Source organism: Spinacia oleracea, chromosome 6 (assembly GCF_020520425.1).
Source record: "Spinacia oleracea cultivar Varoflay chromosome 6, BTI_SOV_V1, whole genome shotgun sequence".
NCBI classification, from domain to species: domain Eukaryota; kingdom Viridiplantae; phylum Streptophyta; class Magnoliopsida; order Caryophyllales; family Amaranthaceae; genus Spinacia; species Spinacia oleracea.
This window is the reverse complement of record NC_079492.1, coordinates 13995471-14020208: the sequence shown is the minus strand read 5'-3', so window position 1 is coordinate 14020208 and position 24738 is coordinate 13995471. Positions and strand designations below refer to the sequence as shown.

Genomic DNA, 24738 nt, shown 5'->3' with positions numbered 1-24738 from the left:
AACAGACAATTGGTTATATAAATCTTACATTACATGAACTAAAACTACGCATAGTATTTAATAATTCGGATTACTCCCTCCGTCCCTTAATACCCACCCCGGTTTGACCAACACAGAGATTTAAGCAATTTAACTGACTTATTAATTTATTAGGTGGTACTCCATAGTTGATAGTGCAATATTTTTTTTAATATAGTTAGTGGTTAATGTGTCAAGTAAAGGAGTAGGGATGGGTTATTTGAATTTATTAATGTTTTTTTAGGAATTATGAATATATGTGAGTCCATGGTAAGTGAAAGAATTGATACTATAAAATTAGTTATGTCATTCGTAGAAAGAAGACGAGTATTAAGATCATGAATAAGGGTAGTCTCTTTGATGACTCTTAAGGAGAGAGAAGAAAAGAAAAAGCTAGCTCTTAGGTGTGTAATGTGTGTCTCTTATTTGGAGATTGTAAGAGAAATTTTTGAAATAAGAGCTACCTCTTATTTATAAGAGCTAGTGCCACATCATTGTTTTTCTATAAAAATAAAATAAAAAAAGAGGGCAAGAGAGTATAAGAGTTAGTGTTAAGAGTTGGTCTATTTCCACAATTTTCAAAAGGCGACTCTAAAATTTGAAGTTGGTGCTTAGGTTACATAAGAAATACATTAAAAACCCCCTAAATAAGAGTCTCTCCTTATTATTGCTCTAAGGGGCGTCGTCCTAAAAAAAGCAGAACGAGTATTAAGAAACGGAAAAAGTACTTACTTTGTCAAGCTATCATGTATTCATGACTTCACGTGAATCGAACACATTGACCACGTAACATGATTGACCATGACGGGCCCATGAGCATATAAAAAATTCTTCCGTAATACGGAGTAGTCCATAACCCATGTCACAATCATAACACATTCCACATTTGCACTTTAAATACTTCCTAAAATTTTTAATATTCGCAACGTCTGTGATTTTTGTACTATTTACATATTATACTTTGACTATTATTGGTGATTTATACGTAAGTTAATACATAGTCATGTGAGATTTTGTTAAATTCGTCTTAATATGTATTTTCAAAATATTAACTTTTTATAATTTTATTCAAAAAGAATTAAAGATGTTAATGACCAAAGGTGTACATTGACATGCGTAAAAGTGACAAATGTTGCTAGTAAAAATGAACGAAGGAAGTATGCATTTCTATTTTTGATCAACCTACTAATTTCGTGACTAGAGATTATTGTACAAACACATCCGCTTTTGATTTAAAATTTGTAACTCAGGCAGACAATCTGTCTCCGGTCTCATGTATGTATACGTCGTTGAAACAACTACACACTCCGTACTGGATTATGTAGCTATAATTATTTGGTAACACAAATTCTTATTTACATGAGGTGTACGATAAATATTGTACACTAAAGTTAAAGTTGACGTAAAATGGTTAAAATTAACCCTTATTACCTTATATATATGTAAAAGTTATCTACTTTTTAATAGTATATATATTTTTTCATTTTAATAAAAAATATTTCTTCAGAATCACTAACAATATAAAATTAATCATTTAACACTTTAATATATCTATTTTTTTAATAATATAAAAATTAAAGAAAACTGAGTAAAAGTTAGAGAACAATGGATAAAAGTTATGTTGGTGCACAATAAATTTATTGTACACCTTGTGCATGCAAGACCTTTTGATTTTATAAATATTTTGTTGTATCTAATTATATATAAAGATAATTTACGATGTACGGAATACGATAACGACCTTTGTAGTCTATAATAAACTCGAATTAATATGTATATTCAAACTCCTTGTAAATGGCACGAGGGGAAAAACCTCTTGTTCTAGAACTACATGATTAACGTTCTTATATCTCAAATTAAAAAGGAAGATTTTGCAATAGCTACCATAAAATGGTAGTCACCATAACAAAACGAATCTCAGCCTTTTATTTTCGTTGACTCACAACAACCGTTGATTCTTCTGACTTTTTAGCTTTTATTTTTTAATTAAAATTAAATTTTCAATAAAAATAAAATCATTAAAAATACCCACTTTCTCATCCACGTTCCTGGGAAGCGGTTTCTCTCTGTCAAACAAAAAAAAATGAACAAGTTTTCGGGAACTTCAGATCCAAATTGATGTTCTTGAATATTTGAGAGGATGATTCGTTAATGAATAGAAACACAATTTCTCTCTCTCTATCTCCCTTATTCTGAACCCTCTCTTTTCTTCTAGATTCTTAATATGTCTTCTCTTTCAAAGTCTATTTTACTTCTTCCACCTCTGTTCTATCTTAGCAGGATTTGCTATCCTGCATCATTGATCTTCATAATCGGGGGTTTTGGTAAAATTTCTGAAACTTCAATTCAAAATCGATCGCTCCGGCTACTTAAAATTCCACTCAGTTGAATAACGCCCACCACCTGTTCGACAAGATGACTGCATTTGCTGTTTCCGATTAATCCAACGACAAGTAGATCAAGGAATTCCAGACAACCGACAAGGGAAATCCTCGTCCTCGACTCCTGGTTACATACATACATGTGTTGACATGGGATATGATTCAATTAACGGTGATTTTAAGGTTGGTGTTCATCTTGCTCAAGTTGCATCCTTTATTACATTACTGAATTGTTGTTCTCCCACATTTTAATGTGTTTGTGACTTGTGAGGATGATGAGTTGCTTTTGAATTTGAATGATTCCTCTCACTTTTTTGCTTTTCCTATTTATTGCCTGTTGAGAAAATTAGTAATTTGAAAATGTTGCTGGTTCTTTGATGTTTCTTTACTAGCTTAGAAATTAACGCGTAGAATACTCTTGCTAATTATACCATATTTCTCCGTACTATGTTTCAGTTCACAAAAGCTGAGTTAATTGCCTTTGATTTTATCCAAAAAGTTTTTTATCTTTTCTTTAATTACATTAAAATGCAATCATGGTATAATTTAATCTGGGTAAGTTCTTATTCACTTGGAGATTGAGACATATGTTGAGGTGCTATATGTTGCCTTTGAGTTCGGGCTCATGTTGTTGTAATTGTTGGATGACATTTCCATTGATGATGTTATAGAAGTTCGTTTGACTGTTGTGATAGTATTCTGCAATTTCAATTGTGATAGTATTCTGCAAGTTGATTCTTGGTCTGGTTTAGATCAGCAACAGGTTATTAATTGGGTCAGTCTTTATTAATTTCCCACCTAAACTATGTTTATAGGAATAGGATGCCACTTTGTGACTTTTGATTTTGGAAGAAGGACATTAAGGAGATGGTTCTTGAAGTTTGCAACTAAATCCTCATATAATGGTATGCAGCGGACTAGTGGTACCTTTCAACTTGTAGTAGATTCTTTGAATGATTCTGGAACTCAGAGTTCAAGCCCAAGATATTAGTGAAGTTGGGGAAATGTTTACACCCATGATGGTTGTTAATGTAGTGATATAGCTGTTTGTTAGTGCTTGATATATTCATATGAGTTAGATGAGACGAAGATAGTTTTTGCATCATATGTTGTCCCAAGGCAATGCCAACCAACCAAATATTTTATTTTCTCACCAAGTTTAGGGTCTTGATCACAATTTTGCAACTTGCAACCCAGAATTACCCAGATTTATTAAGTAAAGATTGGTTTGGCCCTAAAGGACATGAACTGAACTCGAATTTACCCGACCCAAAATAAACTTGTTCAGCCTCGTGCAGGTCAAAAAGTGGAGTTAAACCAAATTATACTTTACCAACTAAACTAGATCGCACTGAGAATTATTACCGGGGAGTATTGGTGTACATTTCTTACTGTCATTCATAAAATTGGATAAGGGTTGGCTTTATAAGCTATGGTTTCATTTAGGCTATTTTATTTCATATTGGTTTCTACTTACGGAAATTGGAAACTGATAAGTATAGGATTTATTGGTTAGTTATAGTTATAGAAGCTGACATTTTACTGGTAGCATACGTTTTTCTGGTGGTGGACACTGCAAAAAAAATTTAGGTTGCTCTAGAGTTTCTCATTATACACTGCCCTACTACATTGCATCAACTTACGAGGAGCCGAGAAGATGATATTTTAGTGGAATGTTTTATGTACCACTTAATATAAGAGACATCATTGAAAAGCTTCTGAATGTTGACTTTCAACTTTGTTGGTATTGCCTTGTACATTTTAAGAAGCCTTAGAATATAAACTCGTTCTGGTTTGCAAATGTGAGTAGTTTAATATTAGATGATCATCTGTTCAGCTCATTGCTGAGTGACTGAGTCAGTGAATGGCTTGGCCGAATCTGAGCTTTCATTGTTTTACGGTTATACATTAGACTTTCTGTTCACTTTCGGTTATATCCCTCAACAACATGCTTTGCCTTTATGTACCTCTGGTTATCCCTGCTTCAATAACTTCTGATGACACTAATTTAATTGAATGAGACAAGTATATTATTCACTTCTTGGTGTTGAAAAGAGTTTCTGATGATATTACATTAGTAATGCAAAACAATTACATTTTTGGTATTTTGGTGCCGGAAATTAAGTAATTCCTTTGTGATCTCATTCCTTCCCTACAATTTTATTTAGAGGACAACTCTAGCCTATTAGCTCAATATGGTAGAGCATTGTGTGACCACACACAAAGATGTAGGTTCAATTCCTACATAGGCTACATTGCTAAGATTTTGTGAATGATGTTGAAGATTTGATTTCTTTTTTTTCATCTTAGATGTATTTGACATAAAATCAAGAAAAATTTCAAGGGAACAAACACATAAAAGTAGAGTTGTCGACAAACTTTTACTAGAAACTACGCTCAAAGTATCCAACTGTAAGATACAAATCCAATTCTCAGGACACCTCACATCACATTCCCAATTCCCATGATTGGCTTTAACTCAAGCACCAAAATTTACCATTAAAATAAATGGCGTCTAATTTCAACTCTTTCCAGCCACCTTTTCCTTGGCTTTTTGGATCTCCAAAACCTTCTTCACAATCTTTTGCTCTTCAGTGCGGAATGCTCTTATGATCCGCTCTCTAATAGCACTACCAGACAGAACTCCACCATAAGGACGGTTCACAGTCCTTCTGTCCCTAGGCAATCTAGACCTCTTGTATTCGTTGGGTCTCAAGTGAGGAATCCCTTGGATTCTCTTGCCAATAACAGTACATTTAGGACCGCTAGCCCTCTTCTTGGTAGTCTGGTAGACTAGCTTCTCACCAGGAGTTTTGACGATGCGATGCTGGTTAGATTTAGTGGCATAGTTATGCCTTCTACGGTAAGTAAGCCTCTGCACCATTATTTCTCTGCGAGTTATCTCTCTCCTCTGGTTTTGGGGGTGAAGCGAAAGAAGGGGGAAGATTTGACATTTTAACACTAGTATAGGAGAGGTTCTTGAGTAAAATTTCAGTTGTATGACTGAATAACGATATTCCAAGAAGCCAACTTGTGAACACTGATCTATGGTTGGCAGTTAAAGTTCAAACTTGTAAAAACTCATGTACTACCAAAACTTATGTATGAGTGAACCAAAATTTATAACAAAATACTAGTAGAGTACATAATTAAAAAGTATAACAAAAACGTAGCCAATGGCATAATATTGCTTCTTCTATTTCATATGCATAACAATTCTCTTACTACTAGAATACTACAACTATTAGGATAATACAATCCTAATCTATCTCTAATACTAACATTGTTAGAAAAAATAAATGAATTAACTAATCCAGCTATAATTTCAACAGGCTCATCTCTAGTGAGATCGATGCAAATGGACTTTCTTTTGTTGATACATTCTCTTCATCTTTGGAGTCGGTTTTCGGCTCGATAGGTGAACGATATTCAGCACATCCACCGTACATATCGTAGAGTAATTCAAGTATAGGCATTTTAAGGGAACAATCATCGATTATCTTCCTTCTATTTTGCTTTCCAATTTGTATTACCACGGAACGGAAGAAAATGATGAATTCTCTTCGGTGCCTCATGAGAGATTGGCGTATATGATCTAAACCAAAATTGTTGCACAGCTAAAGCTGTTTTTTTAGCTCATTTGCTCGTTTTGGAAAAGCGACAAATTGTAAAAAAGAATGAGTGATATTATGTAACATGAACACTCTTGATCGATAGCAATTTGTTCTACATACCCAGAAATTACAAATTCCAAGAGATAATATTTGGTTGAGACATTTCATCAAACAGTTTGTAGGCATTATCCAAAGACAAACCCAACCATAAACCTTTAGTCCATTCCCAGGAGTTTTACACCCAATTAATCAAGAACACCCTAATTCAAACAACCATCAATAAAAAAACAGAACTTTCAATAAAAGAAAGGCCTATTAAACTACACTTGAGTTTTACAGCCAATTAATCAAGAACACCCTTATTCATTTCAAACCCAACAATTTTCAGGCTAATAAGATAAATCGAAATTACCCAAAAATAATATATGAACATTGCTAAAAGAATAAAGATCGATGTTTGTACTTACCTACGACAATTGCGTAGTAGATGATCCCGTAAAATGCCTTCGAATACCTCGAATAAGAAATCAACTTCCTCAAATCAAAATGGAATCGAAATTACCCCTAATTTGATTTCCAAATAGAACGAATTTCAGATTTCTATTTTATCAGTTTATGGTGAAGAAAAATATGGAGTATGGGATGTTTTTGAAATATGATAGAACAGGGAGCAATAATCAGAATTTTTGTGAAAGAAGAGAAATCATAGTATCTGAGACACTGAGATAGTGTGAGATAGTGTGAGATACGAAAACAAAAAAAACAAAAAAAAAAACAAAAGTGAACGTGGGGAAGGTAATGGGGGGAATTTTCTTTTTTTTTTTAAAAAAAAAAAATACATTTTTATTAATAAAAGTCAGCATGATCTACAGTTGTAAGGAGTCAACAAAATTTAAAGGCTGAGATTCATCTTATTGTAGTGGCTACCATTTTATGGTAGTCACTAGTCATTGAAAAGTCTTTCAATTAAAAAGTCTTCCAATTAAAAAGTCTATATACTCCGTACATAGAATCGTACAAAATATTTGCTACTTGTTCATTGTAAATAGCAGCCTCAACTGACGCAATAAATAAATAAATAAATTAAAAGATAATTTTCAGAACAAGAAAATGCTAGCTTCAATTCCGTATTTGGAAATTTAGAAAGAAATCTTAATCAAAGACTTGCGACTTTAAATGGGAAATAAGGTGACAATGTGGAATGGTTCAATTTGATAAAAACATTCACGTTTTGACTGGCCAGAAGTAGAGCTGTCAAAACAGGTCATCGGGTCGGGTTTGGATCGGGTCATCTCGGGTCTCGGGTCATGATCAGGTCGGGTCGTGTCGGGTCAATATTTCATTCGGGTTGAGTTCGGGTTCGGTCGGATCGATTTCAGGTCGGGTCATATCGGGTTTTTTCCTATCCCGGGTTCAGATCGGGTTCGGGTCGGGTCACATTTCGGTCAGGTTTGATTTCGGGTTCGGGTCTTATCGGGTCGGATTTAAGTCGGTTTGTAGCAGATAATTTCGGGTTCGGGTCTTATCGAGTCGGGTTAAAGTCGGTTTGCAACACAGTTATTTTCGGGTTCGGGTCTTAGTTTGGATCGGATAATAATCATATCAAATAGAATTCAGATCGGGTCACTCTCAGGGACGGGTCAAACTCGGGTCTGATAATTAACCTATACATTTAATTTATTTTATATTCTAAAAAATTTTGTTTAACTTATTTTAGAGTTAAATTTTTCAATATCTAGCAATAAATAATTAAAATAGATTTATCAATGAAGTTAATATTTGGTCGTGTCATTGATAACTCGGGTGAATCGGGTAGCGGGTTGTCACAAGTCGGGTCAATAGCAGGTTTCGTCGAGTTACAATCGGTTTCGGGTTGATATCGGGTCGGGTATCGAATCGGGTTCGGGTCATTGTTCGGTCGGGTCAGTTCAGTTATCGGTCATTTTCGAGTCGGGTGTCGGGTTCGGGTTTAGGTGTTACAACACCGGGTTAAAATCGGTTATCGGTTTTTTCGGGTCGGGTACAGGTCGGGTTTCGGGTTACCTGCTTTACCGTAATTTCGGGTCATGGTCGGTTACAGATTCGGTCGGTTCAGGTCGGGTTTTCAGGTCGGGTCAGTTTTTGACAGCTCTAGCCAGAAGTAGTACGTAGTTAATATTTTCAAAGTCTTCGTAACCTTAGTTTATCCTAAATTTTCATGTTACGTTCATCTAATTTTTATTTACTTTTTTTTTTTAATGTAGAAGAAATTCGATTTCAGGCCTTAGGTACCACTTTTTTAAAAATTTACCAACTAAACTAGGCTTCTACAAGAAAAAATAAGTTTCTAACAAGATAAGTTCATAACAAAAAAAGGATTATCAATAAGGTTCAGATAAACGAGGGTGCATTCTCTTTGTCGGATAAAGGATTTGGCTTCCAAGTCTAAGATTTGTGTGATCCTCAAAGTAGATCGGAAGCAGGTGAATAGAGCACATGAGATTGCAAATATGTGTCGTTTGTCATGTTTTTCTTTCAGTAACTAGTCTAGTTTAGGGGTTTAACTATTGTTTAAAAAAAAAAAAAAACTAAACTAGCTTATCTGAATTTTTTAAAACTGATTGGACCTGGTCAAACATGATTAACCTGATTGGAACCGGTAAAATCTTATTAGACATGATTGTAATGATAGACTAGATTGAATAATAATATTAATCTCTATTATATAAAGGAACAGCTGAGGGCTTAATGGTAATTTAACTTTTCGTGTCCCCTTAGTAATAGTCTAATATACCCCCAACAACTTCACATTTGGCGTCCACCCATCGAAAACCCTAAATTAAAAAAACGTACAGAGGAGAGAGAAAGGAAAGTCATCGTCCTTTTCTCTACGCAAACCCTTTTCCGCCATTTTTGCTGTACTTCATCTCTTCTTCGAGATCTACTTTCTCTCTCCTTTTCAGGTATCCGCTCATTAATTTTAATATTCAGATTTTCAATAATTGTAATCGATTATTGATAATATTCAGAAGTATTGATTCTGGTGCTTACAAAATTCAATATCCTAAAAAAATTGATTATTTTTTACTAGGATTTGAAGGTTATAACTTATAAGGCGGAAATTGCAAGGTATGCTTATATTTTATTTTTCTTATCATTCAAATTAGCCTTTGTGGAGACAATAACTTCCGATCTGAATTTCTTTAGGATTTCTTCCAATCTGAAGAAATTGCATTTCGCATTCAGTACGCCGGCAAAGATGAAAGCGTTCAGAAATACAATTGATATGTTGATGATACTCTCCGATCAATTCAGGTTTTCGTAATTTCTGCAATTTTGACAAGTTTTGGGGGTTTTTATTTTCTTCGTGTTTTTTGATATTTTTTGTTTTTAATCAGACAAAACGGTTACTCTGTTGAAGAGTGAAGGTGGGACTCAAGTTTATGTTTCAACTAATGTGGAAAAAACCATTCAATTGATCAAAGAAATTGTGCGTAATCACTCTGATTCTGAAACTTACAACACTCTCAAAGAAACTAAAATGGACCCTAATGAAACCGCCCAGAAATTATTGAACCAAGGTAAATTTCTTAATTTTTTTTTTTTGTTAATTTTGGGGTTATTTCTGGGTTTTGTTTTGTTGATTTTTTATTTATTTTAGAAAATGGGTTTATTGTATCAAGTAGCTAATTCGAAGTGTATGCGAAAAAGGTATTACATTAGTGGGTGCAATGATGAAGTTTTTGTAGTTTAAAACTTATATTATATGACGTTCTTATGTTTCACCTTCTACTTTTATGTGGATCTATTAACCAGTTATAATTGGATTTGTCACCTTTCACGTTTTTATTGATTCAGAGGGTTAGCCGAATAACCGTTTGAAACAAATGACTTCCCTGTTCCTTCAAATTTTGTAAACATGTACTATCCTTCTTGATTTCTCTCTGTTCACTTAAGGATTGACTTCCCGTATCAAAAGGGTCCATATGGACACTCATATTTCTGAACGCAATGAAGTCTTTGGGGGAGTATGCTTGCAAACTACTCCGTACAATGTTTAACCAGTCAGCCTTAACATGAATATCTTGCATTTGAAGCTTAAAGATACACCATAAATAACACAAAAACATAACTAAGCAAGCAAAACATAGCAGTCTTTAAAATGATCGTAAAGCAAAGAAGAAAATGACAATATGTAAAACCTATTTTTACATCTAGCTTTGATCGTATCAAGCCGCATATCTTCATCATGAATAAAATTCTGCAACAAATTATCAAATAAATTGTAATCAATACAATTGAATAAAGCAAGAAAAACAAGATTGTTCTTCAATTCATAAACTAAATGCACCAAAAGTAATTGAACGAACGGGGGAAGTGAGTTAAGCATGAGTTAATTAAGACTAAATTATCAGTTAATTCAACGGAATTCAGAAAAAAAAAACCAATTAGCCTTGACATGAATTAAGGCTGATAGGATCAATTAATTTTTATATGGGCGTTCTATGATAACTACAATACGCCGTTTCTCTGCTTTCATGTGTACAATACTATTCAATTAATTTTACTCACTGTTTGTTTCCCTTCTTTTATGCACATGTATGGTAAAAGATTTTCGATGTAAAATGATTCATTAATTGGGTGAGAATTGAGGGAATGTTTCTGGTGCCTTTTTCTTATTCATTGAATCATTTTTATACGGAACACAACTTTACAACTTGATTGTTGTTTTTCATACATCATAGGCTAAGATCAGGAAGCTATTAGAAACGACTACTTCCTAAGACTATGCATATCAAATTATCAATCTTTTTTTTTATCAAAGATATAAGTTGTACTATTTAATTAATTTTACACACTGTTTGTTTCCCTTCTTTCATGTGTACAATAATCTATTTAGGCTTTATTTTTGTTAATATCAAGTAAATTGATGACTTTTTATTTTATTTTATTGACATCTCGCAAACCACTTTCTCTAACATTGTTCGTAGTTTTAAAAATTTCAGTGTGCTTCTTCTGAAAATCTATACTGAAAATTTCAATGTTTTGATTTGTTTTTTCCGATTTTTCTTTGAATTTCTTAACAGGCTCCAATTTTGAAAGCAACAACATCAAATATGAATTTTTAGGTTTTTTCTTCTTTAATTATCTTCCTTCAATTTCTGAATTTTTAGAACTTTCTAGGTGTATGTATTTAAATTTCCGTTTTTTGGGATTTTTGGTGTTTCAGATTAGGGTTTGTCTCCTTCTCATCTCACCTCACAGATGGGAGCTCCATAGATTCACACAGAAAGGTGATTTACTAACTTCAGAATGCCAAGTCTAACTGACATATTTAGTCCAGGGGAATATTCAAAGGTGCTAATGTTTATTTTATTATTTATACAATGAAAAGGGGAATATAAACTCTACTGATGCTTATTTTCTAATGTTTTATTTTATTGTTTATTTTATTGTTTATACAATGAAAAGGGAATATAAACTCTACTAATGAAATGGGGAATATAAACTCTACCAATGTAGTAATGTTCATCTGGTACAAATGAAAAGGGCGAAACCGATGATGTTTTCGAAATGTGTGGTCCCTATGTTTCATATGTTTGGACTGGTTGTGATTTTGTATGCTCAGTTGCAGAATGGATTACTAGATTATGGGTTGTTCCTCCAATTATGCTTGCATTGGCTAGCATGATGCTGTCAAGAAATATGATATTTCATCTTTGAAGCAGATTGGTTCTGGGCAGCACCTTTGGGGAAGGAGATGATGCAGAATTGTTCTAAAATTGTGCCTCAGGCTATGATAGTTCAGGTATATTGAACTACATTTCTCTCTTTGATCATGTTTGAAGAATTGTTTGTGATGTTTTCTGTCACATGCTTAATGATTATGATATGGTTTCTAACAATACTAAATTGCCTTAACATATCTTTTAATGGCCTGAAAAAGAGGTGCTAATGGGGGAGTCAATTTCCTTTGAATATTCTTCTGATACATTTTTTATTGTTTATTTTAGTAGAATTTATATTCCCCTTTGAATATTTATTTTATTTAAGAGGTGCTAATGTTTATTTTATTGTTTATACAATGAAAATTAACTTCAGAATGCCAAGTCTAACTGACATATTTTGTGCAGTCGTACATTTTCTGTCTTAATGTCCATTTTTGGTTGCGGAACTGTGAACTGAGATTTTGCCTGACCTATTATCTGATTTATAGCATGGCATTGACAATTCCTCTGTATCAATTTATGGACAATGCAATCCAGGAGTAATAGCAATGTAAAGAGAGGTGACCACCTCCTTGACTTTTTGTGGAGGTTGCTTAATGTTGGCATAAGTAGGAGGTTCTGCCCTTTTTATATTTTGGAAAATTTAGTTCGTTTGGGAGTTAGTTCTATAAGCAATTTTGATGGTCTTTGGTAAAGTTTATTTCATATGTTGTGTGTTTCAGATTAGGATTTTTGGATGATAATTCTCGGATTTGAGAGTATGGTTTATGATGTTGATCTTATCCTAATACACAGTTTTGGAGCTAGTTGTTTTTTAGCTTGATTATGTGTGCGCTTGGTTGTACTCGATCTAGGATGATCAACCATTTCACCTGTTGCATTTTTAATCATTCAACATAATACTAGATATTAATATATTCAGTTGTTCATAAATTTCCTGCATATTATCAGAAATAGAACTGAATTTGGAAGTTGATTTTTTTTCCTGTGTTTGTATTTTGCAGATTTATACGGAACAGAGTATTTTGCAGTATCTTTTTTTTAAAGTTATACGGAGTAGTTTTTCATCCTTACTGCTACAGAAAACAAATTGTTTATTTTTCAATATTTGTATTTAACGTTTAAACAATACAGAGTGATTATATTCTGGCTGAAATTTCATACAATTAGTTTATTTTGATTTGGTATGTTGGGCTAATTCCTAGAATTGTGGGATGTCAATTACAATGGGAATGTTCTTTTCATATTTCGTGTTGTAGATAAAATAAAGAAGGAATATATAACGGTTGTCTAAGGAAATTATTCTCTATATTAAAGGAATATATAACGGTTATGTAACACAATTTTAGTTTTTTTACTCACGCACGCATCACGTGCATATAAGACTAGTATCTCTATTATATAAGCCAACAGCTGAGGTTATTTTGGTAAATTAACTTTTCGTGTCCCTCTTCAAAATGACAATAATACCCCCAGATGCACACCAATTCAGCTATCATTCTCTTCTTTCGTCAGTTACCCAGATGCACGAACTTCATCTGCCGCTTCACTCTCACTTGCTTTCTCTCTCCCCCCCCTTCACTCGAAAATTTCAAATCTTCAATTCTCGGATCAGTTAATTCATAACATTCAATTATTCTCCATCAATTTTGTGGTTTTTTTGGATTTGATTCTGTTTTTGCGATCCCGATTTGACAATCTAAGGATTTTAATTGCTATTTAGTTTTCGTTTTTAGGGTTTAGGGTTTGCCATCCCGATTTGATTCTGTTTTTGCGATCCCGATTACGAGGTTTTGATTTTGATTAGGTTTTAGAAATCTTATTTGGATTCCTAATAGGTTTTATAAATCTGATTTTTATTCCTAATAGGTTTTTGAAATATGATTTGGGGTCCTTATAAGTTTTGCTTTTGTCCGTTTTCTAATGCATTAGCTTCAAATCAAACAATCGGAAGGTGAGTTTGGGTTTTCCAGAGATGTGTTCTACGGTGGAGGTGGTGCAGGGACCGGCGGAGGGAGGGCGGGGATGGCGAGTTTCCGACAACAACAACAACAATAACAGCAGCAACAATCGCGGTGAGTTTCTTTTGATTTAATTTTACCAATTTGTTTTTACTAATTTAATGTTACCAATTTGGGAATTTTTTTGTTATGGGATTTGACAATTGATAATTACAGAGTATTTCTTTGATAATCACCAATTCTGGAAATTTTCGAAATGTTTTTCGTGGATTTTGAATTTAGATTGTCAATTAGATTTTGTTTTTTTTAAAATTTTGCAGATTTTGTGGTTTGAATTTCTTTCATTTTTTAAATTTTCGATTTCAAATTTGTAAGATTTGGGGAATTTAATTTTTTTCCAGCCCCATTGATTGATGATTGAAATTTGGGTGCTTTTCCTCAATCATCCATAAATTAAATTATTGCATCTTCTATTAATTCACCATCATATAGATATCTCACTTTCTCAATGTTCTTCCTTTATTAGACAGAGAGGATTTTTCGGGATTTATACAGATTTATGTGTCAAAAAGTCAAAAACCACCAAAAAAAAAGAGGGGACCTGGTATGATTTCTATTCTATAAACAAACAAGCAGTGAGAATTGTTGTGAATGTGTTTGGTATCTATTTGCTTATCAGATTAATCAATTTACTTATCCTCCTTGGTAAACCACCGCGTATGGCTGCCGCTTTGGTGGGGCGCTCATTTAGAATTGTGGTTAATAGTTGTTTCGCAACACCATTGTGGGTATCCCTTACTGTCATCATGCATGTTTTTTTGTTTCAGGTTGGTGATGATTTGAGATCATTGCTCATTCAATTTTGTGTTTTATCTGTGCCTTATCAAGATTTTGGCAAATCGCCAGTCAGTTGCTGATACGTATACCGTCTACAGACAAACATAAGTGATCGTTTAAGATGATCATTTATTAATGGAGGTTCAGTAAATGATCATCTTAAAGGGTATAAGGTGATCACATAAGTGTAAATGAAGTTCTCTCTTGCATGAAATGTGATTTGGTTTTTTTTTTCTGAATTCCGTTGAATTAACTGATAACTTAGCTCAGTGCCTGTTACTGCTTTTCAGGGTTATAGCTTTGTGGAAAATCCCTTCAAAATTATTACTCATTATCAGGTAATTTATCAGGTTTCTGATTAGTAGGATATTCTTTGAAGTTATGGAGTTACCCATTGTGGCATTGCTGTTTTATTGTTCTGAAATAAATACATCTGAAATAATGCTCTTCAATGTCTTTGAATTTTTAGCTTTTGGTTTACCGAGAGTTAATGACATTTTGTGCCCCTGGCTTTTCTTTGCATCTATTTGGGTTTGATTCTGATTTGGTTTTCTTCTGAAAATTTCAATGTTTTCCTTTGAAAAAATTGATTATCATGTTTAATTTTCAATTCGATGTTTCTGGTGATGAAGTAAGAACATGATATTACTAGGATATCTGCCTCTAAAGCCCCTCTTTTTGGGTCGTTTTTCCGGTTTCGCATAGTTTCATCTCTTTAAATTATATTGTTCTTCTGTTACACTTTCATTTGATTCTTTGCATTGGTCTCTGATGCATGATTGTAGATCAGCTGGTAATATATCAGCTGGTAAGATATCAGTAGCTCATTCTTCTAAATCTTTGGCATTTGGGTCGTTTTTCTATAAATCAGCCACCTTCAAATTCAGAGTGACTATTTATATATTTTTTTTAATAAGGAGTACTAATTGATCCTATCTTCATCATCAGAGAAGTCCCCATGATATTTGGTCTTAAGTAATTAAGCTTCAGGACCACCATCAAATCCATATTCCACATCAATCCATCGCTCCTCCCTAGACATCTCTCCAATGGCTTCATACAAATTCTTAACATTCTGGGTAATTGCGAACATTATTGAAATTTTGATGGGGTTTGGTTAAAATTAAAAACCCAGGAAAAATTTACCAAATTCATTGGTTATTTAACTGAGGAATGGGGTTGTGAGATTTATTTGGGAATCTAGGTGAGTGAGATTTGGTTGATATTGAAGGATGAAAAAGAGAAAAGAGGGGAAAATGAATTAGGGTGTGAATTAGGGAAGAAGAAATCATGTTGAGAAGCCACGTTAGAGAAAAAGAGAAAGGGTTGACTGATGATGATACTTCTACTCTACGCATCCACCAGAAGGGGAGCAAATTATGGAAACGTTATTCTTTACTTTTATTAATTTGATTTCTTTTACAATTTAATCAAATTATAACTACATTTTCCATATTAGGCATTCCTAATTGTTTCAATGTATTAATTCTTTTTTTTTTCCACAAGGAAGGGAACTCATGACTCATGAGGGCAATTGTGAGTGAGGACAATATTTCCTTGAATTACAGTTAATGAACAAATTAATTCCATTTTACAATAAATCATATTCATAAATAAATGTCATGGAATTGATTTGAAGTATTATCCAGTTCTCCTTCTCCTATTTCACCATCGAGTCAATCATAATCTTCAATTTGGGAAATTTCAGTGCTTCACGATTTGATGGCAGATGACTTGCGGTATAAATTTCAGTAATTTTATGTTTTTATTGTTAATTAGTGTATATTTGTTTAGTTGTATCTACCTGAATTTGAGATTTTGCGAAGCTGGGATTAGTGGTTAATAGTTTAATTGCATTTTTCTTAAGGTAGAACGATAGACATTGGAGACGTTGGAGTTTGATACTTTAATTGCTAATGGTGTTCATCAAATTGGGCTTTAGAGTTGAACATTGAAGTACATTAAGGAGGAAATTTGATTGTCACACATTTGTTTATTTGTATTATGTGATATTATTTACAAATTAAAATTTAATTTAAATTGTCGCACATTTGTTTATTTGTTGTATGCTTCAAACTTATCGGAATGTGATAGTAACGCAGAATATAATAGTATTTGTATTGTGGCAAAGTTTGTATCGTGGAAAATTTGTTTGCATTAGGGTTCTCATTTTATGGATTAGAACAGGGTCTCCGATAAGAGTGTAATGTACAAGAATGTAATTATCTTACAATCAAGTAATTTTGCTACTATTGACTATTGATTTTATTATATTTAATTACAAAATCAATGCTAAAGACGATTGACTTTATATTATATTCTATCATAATCTCGCACGCATCGCGTGCATATAAGACTAGTTATTATTGTTGGAACTTATTAGACTAGATTGAATAATAAGTGTATATAAATTCTTAATTTTGGCAATTTGAAATTCTTCGACCATGTTGTTATAGGCTTACCTTACTTACATGAAATTAATGGCATTACCAACTTTAACCTTCTTTCTTATTCTCCTCTCATTCATTACCAAAACATATGCCCAATTCCAATTCCTGCACAGCGTTTGCAGCAACATAACTTACACCCCAAACAGCACATACCAATCCAACCTCGAAACAGTCCTCAACTCTCTATCCTCCAACACTCGAACCACCACCACCACCAACGGCTACTACAACACCACTGCAGGCCAAAACCCTGACAAAGCCGAAGTCATAGTCCTCTGCAGAGGTGATATCCCATTACAAACTTGCCACCTTTGTATCCGTGACTCGGCTGCCACCCTCCCTGTCACGTGTCCTAGCAGTAAACAAGCATTTGGGGTAACTGATAACTGCATTATCTTTTTCTCACACAATTTCACATCTCAGATTATAAGAAGAAGGCCTTTGTGGGCTCTGTGGTCGGATCATATCAATGTTCATAATATCACTGGGTTTAACAATTCGCTTACATCCTTGATGAGTACTTTACAAACACAAGCTTCTTTGGGGAATTCTGATCTGAAATATGCCACTGGAAAAACAGAGATTGATAGGTTGCACGGAAACGTGAAACGGGGATTGAATAGTAGTAATACAACCATTTATGGGTTGGTTCAGTGTAAACCAGATTTGTCCAGGATTGAATGTAGTGGATGTGTTGAACACCTCTTTAGCCTTTTCCCTACCAGTTTTGTTACGAGTGCATTTACAGCTCCAGCAGCAAGGTTGGTGTGTCCTAGCTGTAATGTTCGATATTCAATCGACTCTTTTTATGGTAATGTAGCCGATGTAGGTCCGCCACAACCACAATTCCCTGCACCACCAACATCGAACAGAAGGAATAACATTGTACCAGGTAAACATCAAGGGTTTTGTTTTTTCTGTTTCAAGAATATTTCTAGGGCCAATTAACCAAATTGGTACAAAAAAAATATTGGTTGGCGACCATATGGTAAAAAAAAAAAAAAACTCTCTAGGAACAAAATGGTAAATTTAAATGAACCCGACGCCAATTTGGTAATAAAATGAATAGCGACATTTGACCCATAAGTTAGACCGGAATTTATTATCTTTTTTTAAATTTATTTATTACTATATATACTAGGAATTGGAAAAATTGACATGAATAGTCCCAATTTTCACCAATCTTATCAAAATAATCCCAATTTTGGATTATTCTAAAATAATCCCAACTTTTGAGGGGACTTTCTGTAAATAAGCCAAACTTTATTTTCTTGCCTACACTAATCCGTTTTAGATCTGTAATATGTTGAAAAAAAATGTTTCGGATTATTTTGAGAAGGTACCCCCATAAAGTTGGGATTATTCTAAAATATTTAAAAGTTGAGATTATTTTGAGAAGATAGGTGAAAGTTGGGATTATTCATGTCAATTTTTCCTATATACTACTATCTTTGACAGAATTATTATGTATGCTCGTCATCGATCTTATCTTCTTGAAAACCCCTTATATTTCTTTGGAAAAACCTTTATCATAAGTTTTATTTTGTCCCCCTCTCCCTAATTTTCTTCCTTATGTAGTAGTATTGTTCCCAATTATCATAAATTATACAATACTCCCTTCGTCCCAGAATAGTTTTTATACTTTTCATTTTCATGCATATCATATTTGTTTTTAGACTTCTATTTTGGAAAAGGTTTCACATTATTATTTTAATACATACTTTGTATATTTTTACACTACCAAAAAGGTAGAGTCCTACTCCTTCTCACAATGCATTAAAATAAACACTTCATTATCTAATTTTCAATAAAATAATACTCAGTATCTCACTATCTACTTTCGCATTTATTTTAATTTTTAATAAAACAATATTTGATAATCAAGAAAAACACATCTCCTAAAATTATGTCTTGATTAGTTTCAAAATTAGTATGGCACAGAGGGATATTTTTTAGGAGTAATATGAAAAATAAATTCAAAGGATCAAAAGAATGATGTTTATTAGAAAGGAAAATTAATTACAAAGAATAATTTACTTTTTCAGGGAACTGGATTACGAATAGTGGCGAATCTTGAACAATTTAAGAAAGGGGGGCCAATAGAAGAGCACTTTACTATGAAAATTATACAATTTTACTCAAATTTTAGAGGGGGTTGGAACTAAAAATACACTACAAAATTTTCCGCCCGGGGGCCAGGCCCACCCACAACATATGAAAGATCTGTCATTGATTACGAAAATGTGAACTCTTTGGTAGCACGAACTCTTGTAAATTCTCAATAGTAGCAATTTTTTTTTTTTAAAATAAAGCTATTTGGGAGGATTTGGCAAAAATTTTGCTACCATTGAGAATTTGCCAAAGTTCATTGCTACCAAAGCGAATTTCCCAAAAAAAATTCTATTTGGTATATTTGAGTGTGTATATAACATGTATGGAATTTCCATATTTCTCCATTCTCCTGTTAAATTAATTAGTTGCAAGGAGCAAGAAATCGCGTAGCACGATTGTCACTGTTGTCCCCGTTGCTGGGTCACTAGTACTACTCATCATGATCATAACTTCAATCTGCATCATACTAAGGAGGAGGAAGAAAAAGAAGAAAAAATCTACCACAAGATTAAACAGTAAGTGAGTGTATAATGGTATTACTTACTCCACATGCATTTTATTTAGGGGTCGTTTGATTCGCAAGGGGTAATGAAATGAAATCAAGAATGGGATAGAAGAGAAATGAAAATCATACCCTTTTATGTAAAAAGTTGTTTGGCAGGTTTTTATTTATTTTCATTCATCTTCCCTCTCACCACTTTTTCTGTCGCCGACCGCCTCCACCTCCCCTCCGTCGCCGCCCCCTCCGTCTCCTTCTCTTCTCTGTCGCCGCCCCTCCCTCTCCTTCTCTCTCTCTCCCCCGCCCCCTCCGTCTCCCTCACCCCTCTGTCGCAGCCCCTCCCTCTCCTTCTCCCTCTGTCGCCGCCCCTCCCCCGCCCCTCCATCTCCCACACCCTTTTGTCGCCGCCCCTCCCTCTCCTTTTCCCTATGTCGCTACCCCTCCCCCGCCTCCTCTATCTCCCTCACCCCTCTATCGACGCCCCTCCCTCTCCTTCTCCCTCTGTCGCCGCCCCTCCCCATGTGGTTTGGGTGTGTTTGTTAGTGTTTTGAGGGTAGATTTCAGGTGGTTGAGGGAGATTTTAGGTTGCTGCGGGGGTGGTTTGCCAACTATTTTGGGTGGTTATAGGTGGGAGGGATGGTGGGTTGGTGGTGGTGTGCTTTCGTGGTGGGTTGATCTGGTGGCTGAGTATGGTGAGGTCCGTGTAGGGGTGGTGCAGGAGGCTAGATGGTGGTTCAGGTGACCTTTTGGTGTTATAAGGTTGGTCAAGGTTAGTTGAATGGTTGTCAACGTTTTTGAGAGGTGTTGGGGGAATGAGAATGGAAAAGTCTAGGGGGGTGGGGAATCAGGGTAGAAGGTTTTGGGGTAAACCAAAAATGAAATTGGGTAAAGGGAATGGTGAAACATGCCAAACAAACGACAACAAAGGGAACGATATCAGTCCATTCCCTTTTCCCTTTCATGAATACCCCCAACCAAACGCCCCCTTAGCGTATGTATTGGCAAATTTTGAATTACTTATAACCTTGATCAGTTGATCTTATTTATGATTTTATGATTTATGTACACGACGAAATAGATGAACTCCAGTCCTTACAGTATAGTCTTGGAGCCATCAAGGATGCAACTAACAATTTCTCTGATGATAATAAGCTCGGAGAAGGTAGATTTGGCATCGTATATAAGGTTTGGTAGAAGCAATATAAATGGTACTCAAATAAAATTGTAAATTTATCTAATAATATATTTTCTTAAAACACGTACGTTTTTCAAAGCATGATTTCAAATCTTTGTAAATTAAAAACAGACTGAAACGAGAAAATATTTAGCAGGACTCAACATATCTATATTTTTTCTTAAATATACGTAGTAGAGCATAAAACGAAGTTAAAGTAACTTATGTAAATTATGCGAAAATCAAAACGTGTCAACTAATAAGAAAATAAATTTACTTGTCTATTAATTAAAGGGTAAGCTACCGGATGATCAAGAAATAGCAGTGAAGAGACTAGCAAGGAATTTGGTACAGGGGGATATACAATTCAGAAATGAGATTATGATATTAGCCAAAGTTCAACATAGAAATCTGGTACGGCTGCTAGGATTTTCCTCCGAGAAAGAAGAAATGCTACTCATTTACGAGTTTGTCATCAACAAAAGCCTCGACAATTTCCTATTCAGTAAGTAGCTAGCGCAATTTGTTATATACTTAGGCCTTGTTCTCTTCACCTAGCCTAATATGATTTATCTAGTTTCAGGTTCGGGTTGATTGTTTCTTGCGAGTGCTTTGTTTTTTCTGGACTGATCTGGTGAGATCTTGTTTGATTTTTTTGATCTGATCTAATAAGCATTAAGGATAGAGTGAAGAGAACATAGTTGATTGTCCATGTTTTCGCTATGTTTGCTAAAAATTATCTCAGACGTGACACATATATTATTATGTATGTAAATACAGATCATGTACAAGGTGCATCTATGCCGTGGATAATACGTTACAAAATTATTAATGGCATTGCTAGAGGACTTCATTACCTTCATGAAGATTCAAGACTGCGAATCATTCATCGTGACCTCAAAGCTGGTAATATTTTGCTCGATGCTGATTTCAACCCGAAGATTGCAGATTTTGGCATGGCTAGGCTGTTTAACATTGATCAGATTCAAGCAGTAGCAAGCAAAATCGTTGGAACCTAGTGAGTGTCATGATCACATCGATTCACGGCTATATTCATCAATGTCAGAGTACTAACTGTTGTGGGATCTTTTTCGGTGCTGACGTGGCACACGCTCCTCGGAGGTATCAAGTATGACCTGGCACGAACTTCTGGCAACCTGCAAAACAAGAATATTCCCGTAGGAATATTCCCTCCGATGCTTAAGTAGGTATAAGCTAGAGAGATAAGTAAATTGTAGAGAGAAGGTAGAGCAAAGATAGGTTTGTCGTTGTTGGGCAAGAATTGAATGCCCTTTTACCTTGGGATCTGAGCTATTTATAGTGCTAGGGTTTCTTGGGGACTGCACCCTCAACCCTAGTTGTGGGATGCGTGCCCCTTGGGGATTTAGGACACGTGGCCTTCGGCCTGCAATGATGGACCTTCCATATTTGGACCGACTTTCAAAGAGAATGGACTTTGCCAAATGGGGCTCTGTCTTTATTCTGGTGGGGTACCAGGATTTTGGGCCTTCTTTCTAGGTCTGAGCCCATCTGATTAGTATGAGTCGTAGGCTGCCTCTTTGGGCTTTGTGGGAGATATATTCAAGTCCACATCATTTGCCCCTCATGAGGAGTGAAAACAGACGTTAGTTTTCACTGCTCTTGGAGTGTCCAACGAGGTGATGACGCGTGGCAGGGGTAATCATTTCTTACCCCTCTATAAATAAGTGGCCAATTTGAGTGATTTTCCCCCTCATTTCCAGTGATCATTTGAGAGCAATAGGAGAAAGAGATTTCCGGCGTCTTACATCCACCGAAATCCACCGTAGCACCGCCACGATCTTCAAAGTCGTGTTCATGCAGTTCTTCATCCAAGTTTTTTCACAAACTCTCTTTTGATTTATCAGGTAAATGCTTTCTTTGGAAAAATGTGTTTGTTGATTTTGATTCCTCCGAATTCTCTTCTTAGTCATGCATGGGTCTCGTCAAACTGAGGGCGTCATCTTGTCCCTTTGACGTCTTCTTTTTTCAAGTTTGTCCCTGCTTTGAGACAAGTCTTGGCTTGTTGCAGGATTTAATGGCGCGAATAAAAGACGAGGAGCAGTTCGAAGGAGAATCATCTTCTCCTATAGAGGACGTCCCTGAAAGCACCGATGTCGCGCCGGCTAGTACGTCAGGTGGGGAGGAAGGTCACCTTCATCCCAGCGCCATCTTCCCACTTCAGACATGGCTGAATTTTCTCACCCTCGAGGGGAAGGCCTATGGGGAGTCTCTGAATCTAGGTTCGGAGTACAAATTTCGTATGCCGGCTGGCATGGACTGCACCAGCTTTGGACTGGTGAAAGGAGAGTTCGTCGTTTACGGCTCGTTTCTGAAGCTGGGTATGAGATTCCCCCCTCACCCCTTTGTGGTGGAGTTGCTGGACGACTTTAATATTGGCCTGAGCCAAATGTCTCCGAACTCCTGGGCGGGTGTGTTTGGCTATATTGCTCTCTGCGATCTTGCAGGCATCACCCCTTCCCTTCCGGCGTTCCTAAGAATCGCCTCTATGTCCCAAGTTTCGAGAGCCGCCGCGGGCTGGCTGATTCTTACATACAAGGGGGCCTATCGGACGGTGATGGGGAAGGCGTCTAAGTGGCATCACTGGAGGAAGAAGTGGGTGGTTATCAAAACCACCAATCTGGAGATGTGTGAGAGGATGAGACGCTGGAACGTCAAGCCCAACTTGGTTGGAAAAGGCGCTTCTTTACCTCCCGTCTCCGCCAAGCTCTGGGAACGGATCTCGTCGCTGTTCAAGGTCAAGCCGCTCGTCATCAAGGACAAGACGGCCTACATACCCGAGGGGTGGTTGCCTCATCTGGATCAATTGAGCAATCCCATTTTCCTCTCGGCTGTAGGCTTGTGTCCGTATATGCCGAGAGGTAATGTATCTATACTTAACTCTTCAATGTTTAATCAAAACCGCACTAATGTCTGTATTTTATTTTTTCAGACGAGGCTATGGGTAAGCTGGACGATGCCTCCAAAGGCCAAGTGGATATGCCATCTTGGTTGGCGAAGGTACTCGACGCCAGTACCTTCAAAGCTTGGAAGCGTCAGCAGGAAGCCGAGCAAGCCATTTCTGAGCAAATGGCTCCCCCTCCTGCTGAGGAGAAGGTATTGATCAAATCTTTCGATGTGATTCCCTTTGTTGTTTACAACTTATGTTTTCATTTCTTCAGAAGACGAGGAAGGCGACCACGGACGCGGCTCCTACTTCTAAACGCAGGGCTGGCGGCACAGGAAAACCCGTCTTCAAGTCAGTGATGTCGAAGGCTTCTAAGGGGTTTGCTGTCCCCAAGGCTGCATCCGCTTCTCCTAGCTTGGAGAAAACTGGAGGGACAGCTGATCCTCTTGCGGGGATTCCTGAAGTCGTCCGCCGCAACATCCCTCTGAGGACGGCGGAGAGAGCTAGGAATTCTGGGGGTAAGTTTTACTCCAACATCGTAACCACCTGCCGTTCCTCGTCTAGCAGTTCTCTAGTTTCCACCAGGGATTCTAAGGCCGTTGTTTTTCCCATAGAAATTCCCGATCCTCAGAAAGACATAGATGCTGAATTTGATCTGATCCCTTCTTCAGGCGGGTTCAATTCTCATGACCGTAGGAAGATAATGACGCTGATGCGCAATGCCATTCCTCCCCAATATGCTGAAACTCTTCCTGAGGCGGCCGAGAATATGCTTGCCGCCATGCAGTCCTCGGCGCTGGACGTAAGTTTCGTTATACCTTTATTTTTACACACTCGTTTCTTTTCGTTTGACTTACTATTTTTGCGCAGATGTTCATTCTGCTGGACTCGCTGAAAAAGTGGCGCACTGCTTTGGTTCATGAAGAAGCTCATCACCGTCTTCTGCCCAGTCAGTGTGGTGACCAGCATTTTGCTGCACTGGAGAAGCTTCGCTTCGACAGGCGGGAACAGATTGACGCTGTGACTACCGCCCTGGCCTCTCAAAATGCTGAGAACAC

At 36.0% G+C, this 24738-nt stretch overlaps 2 protein-coding genes and 1 long non-coding RNA gene across 3 annotated transcripts; 2 read left to right on the top strand and 1 right to left on the bottom strand.

The window, feature by feature from the left end:
• Window positions 1-4819: 4819 nt before the first annotated feature.
• LOC110799583 (60S ribosomal protein L34-like) lies at window positions 4820-5457 on the bottom strand. The gene has a single exon (XM_022004863.2). It carries the CDS (start codon window positions 5281-5283, stop codon window positions 4921-4923), a length of 363 nt encoding a protein of 120 aa, XP_021860555.2. The 5' UTR covers window positions 5284-5457; the 3' UTR covers window positions 4820-4920.
• An 8250-nt stretch (window positions 5458-13707) lies between these two features.
• On the top strand, window positions 13708-16649 carry LOC130464172 (uncharacterized). Its single transcript, XR_008924503.1, has 5 exons — window positions 13708-13796; window positions 14209-14286; window positions 14510-14692; window positions 14810-14857; window positions 16387-16649. It is a non-coding gene; the product is annotated as an uncharacterized lncRNA (long non-coding RNA).
• A 315-nt stretch (window positions 16650-16964) lies between these two features.
• On the top strand, window positions 16965-21927 carry LOC110776354 (cysteine-rich receptor-like protein kinase 7). The gene is made up of 5 exons (XM_021980910.2): window positions 16965-17861; window positions 19447-19596; window positions 20647-20765; window positions 21049-21259; window positions 21535-21927. Exons 1-5 carry the CDS (start codon window positions 16991-16993, stop codon window positions 21771-21773), a joined length of 1590 nt encoding a protein of 529 aa, XP_021836602.2. The 5' UTR covers window positions 16965-16990; the 3' UTR covers window positions 21774-21927.
• Window positions 21928-24738: the final 2811 nt, after the last annotated feature.

Excerpts from the sequence above, each read along its gene's own strand:
- LOC110799583 (XM_022004863.2), bottom strand. The coding sequence starts at position 5,283 with ATGGTGCAGAGGCTTACTTACCGTAGAAGGCATAACTATGCCACTAAA.
- LOC110776354 (XM_021980910.2), top strand. The coding sequence starts at position 16,991 with ATGAAATTAATGGCATTACCAACTTTAACCTTCTTTCTTATTCTCCTC. Across the intron at positions 19,597-20,646 it reads ATCTACCACAAGATTAAACA|ACGACGAAATAGATGAACTC; the intron begins GTAAGTGAGTGT and ends TGATTTATGTAC. Across the intron at positions 21,260-21,534 it reads CCTCGACAATTTCCTATTCA|ATCATGTACAAGGTGCATCT; the intron begins GTAAGTAGCTAG and ends ATGTAAATACAG.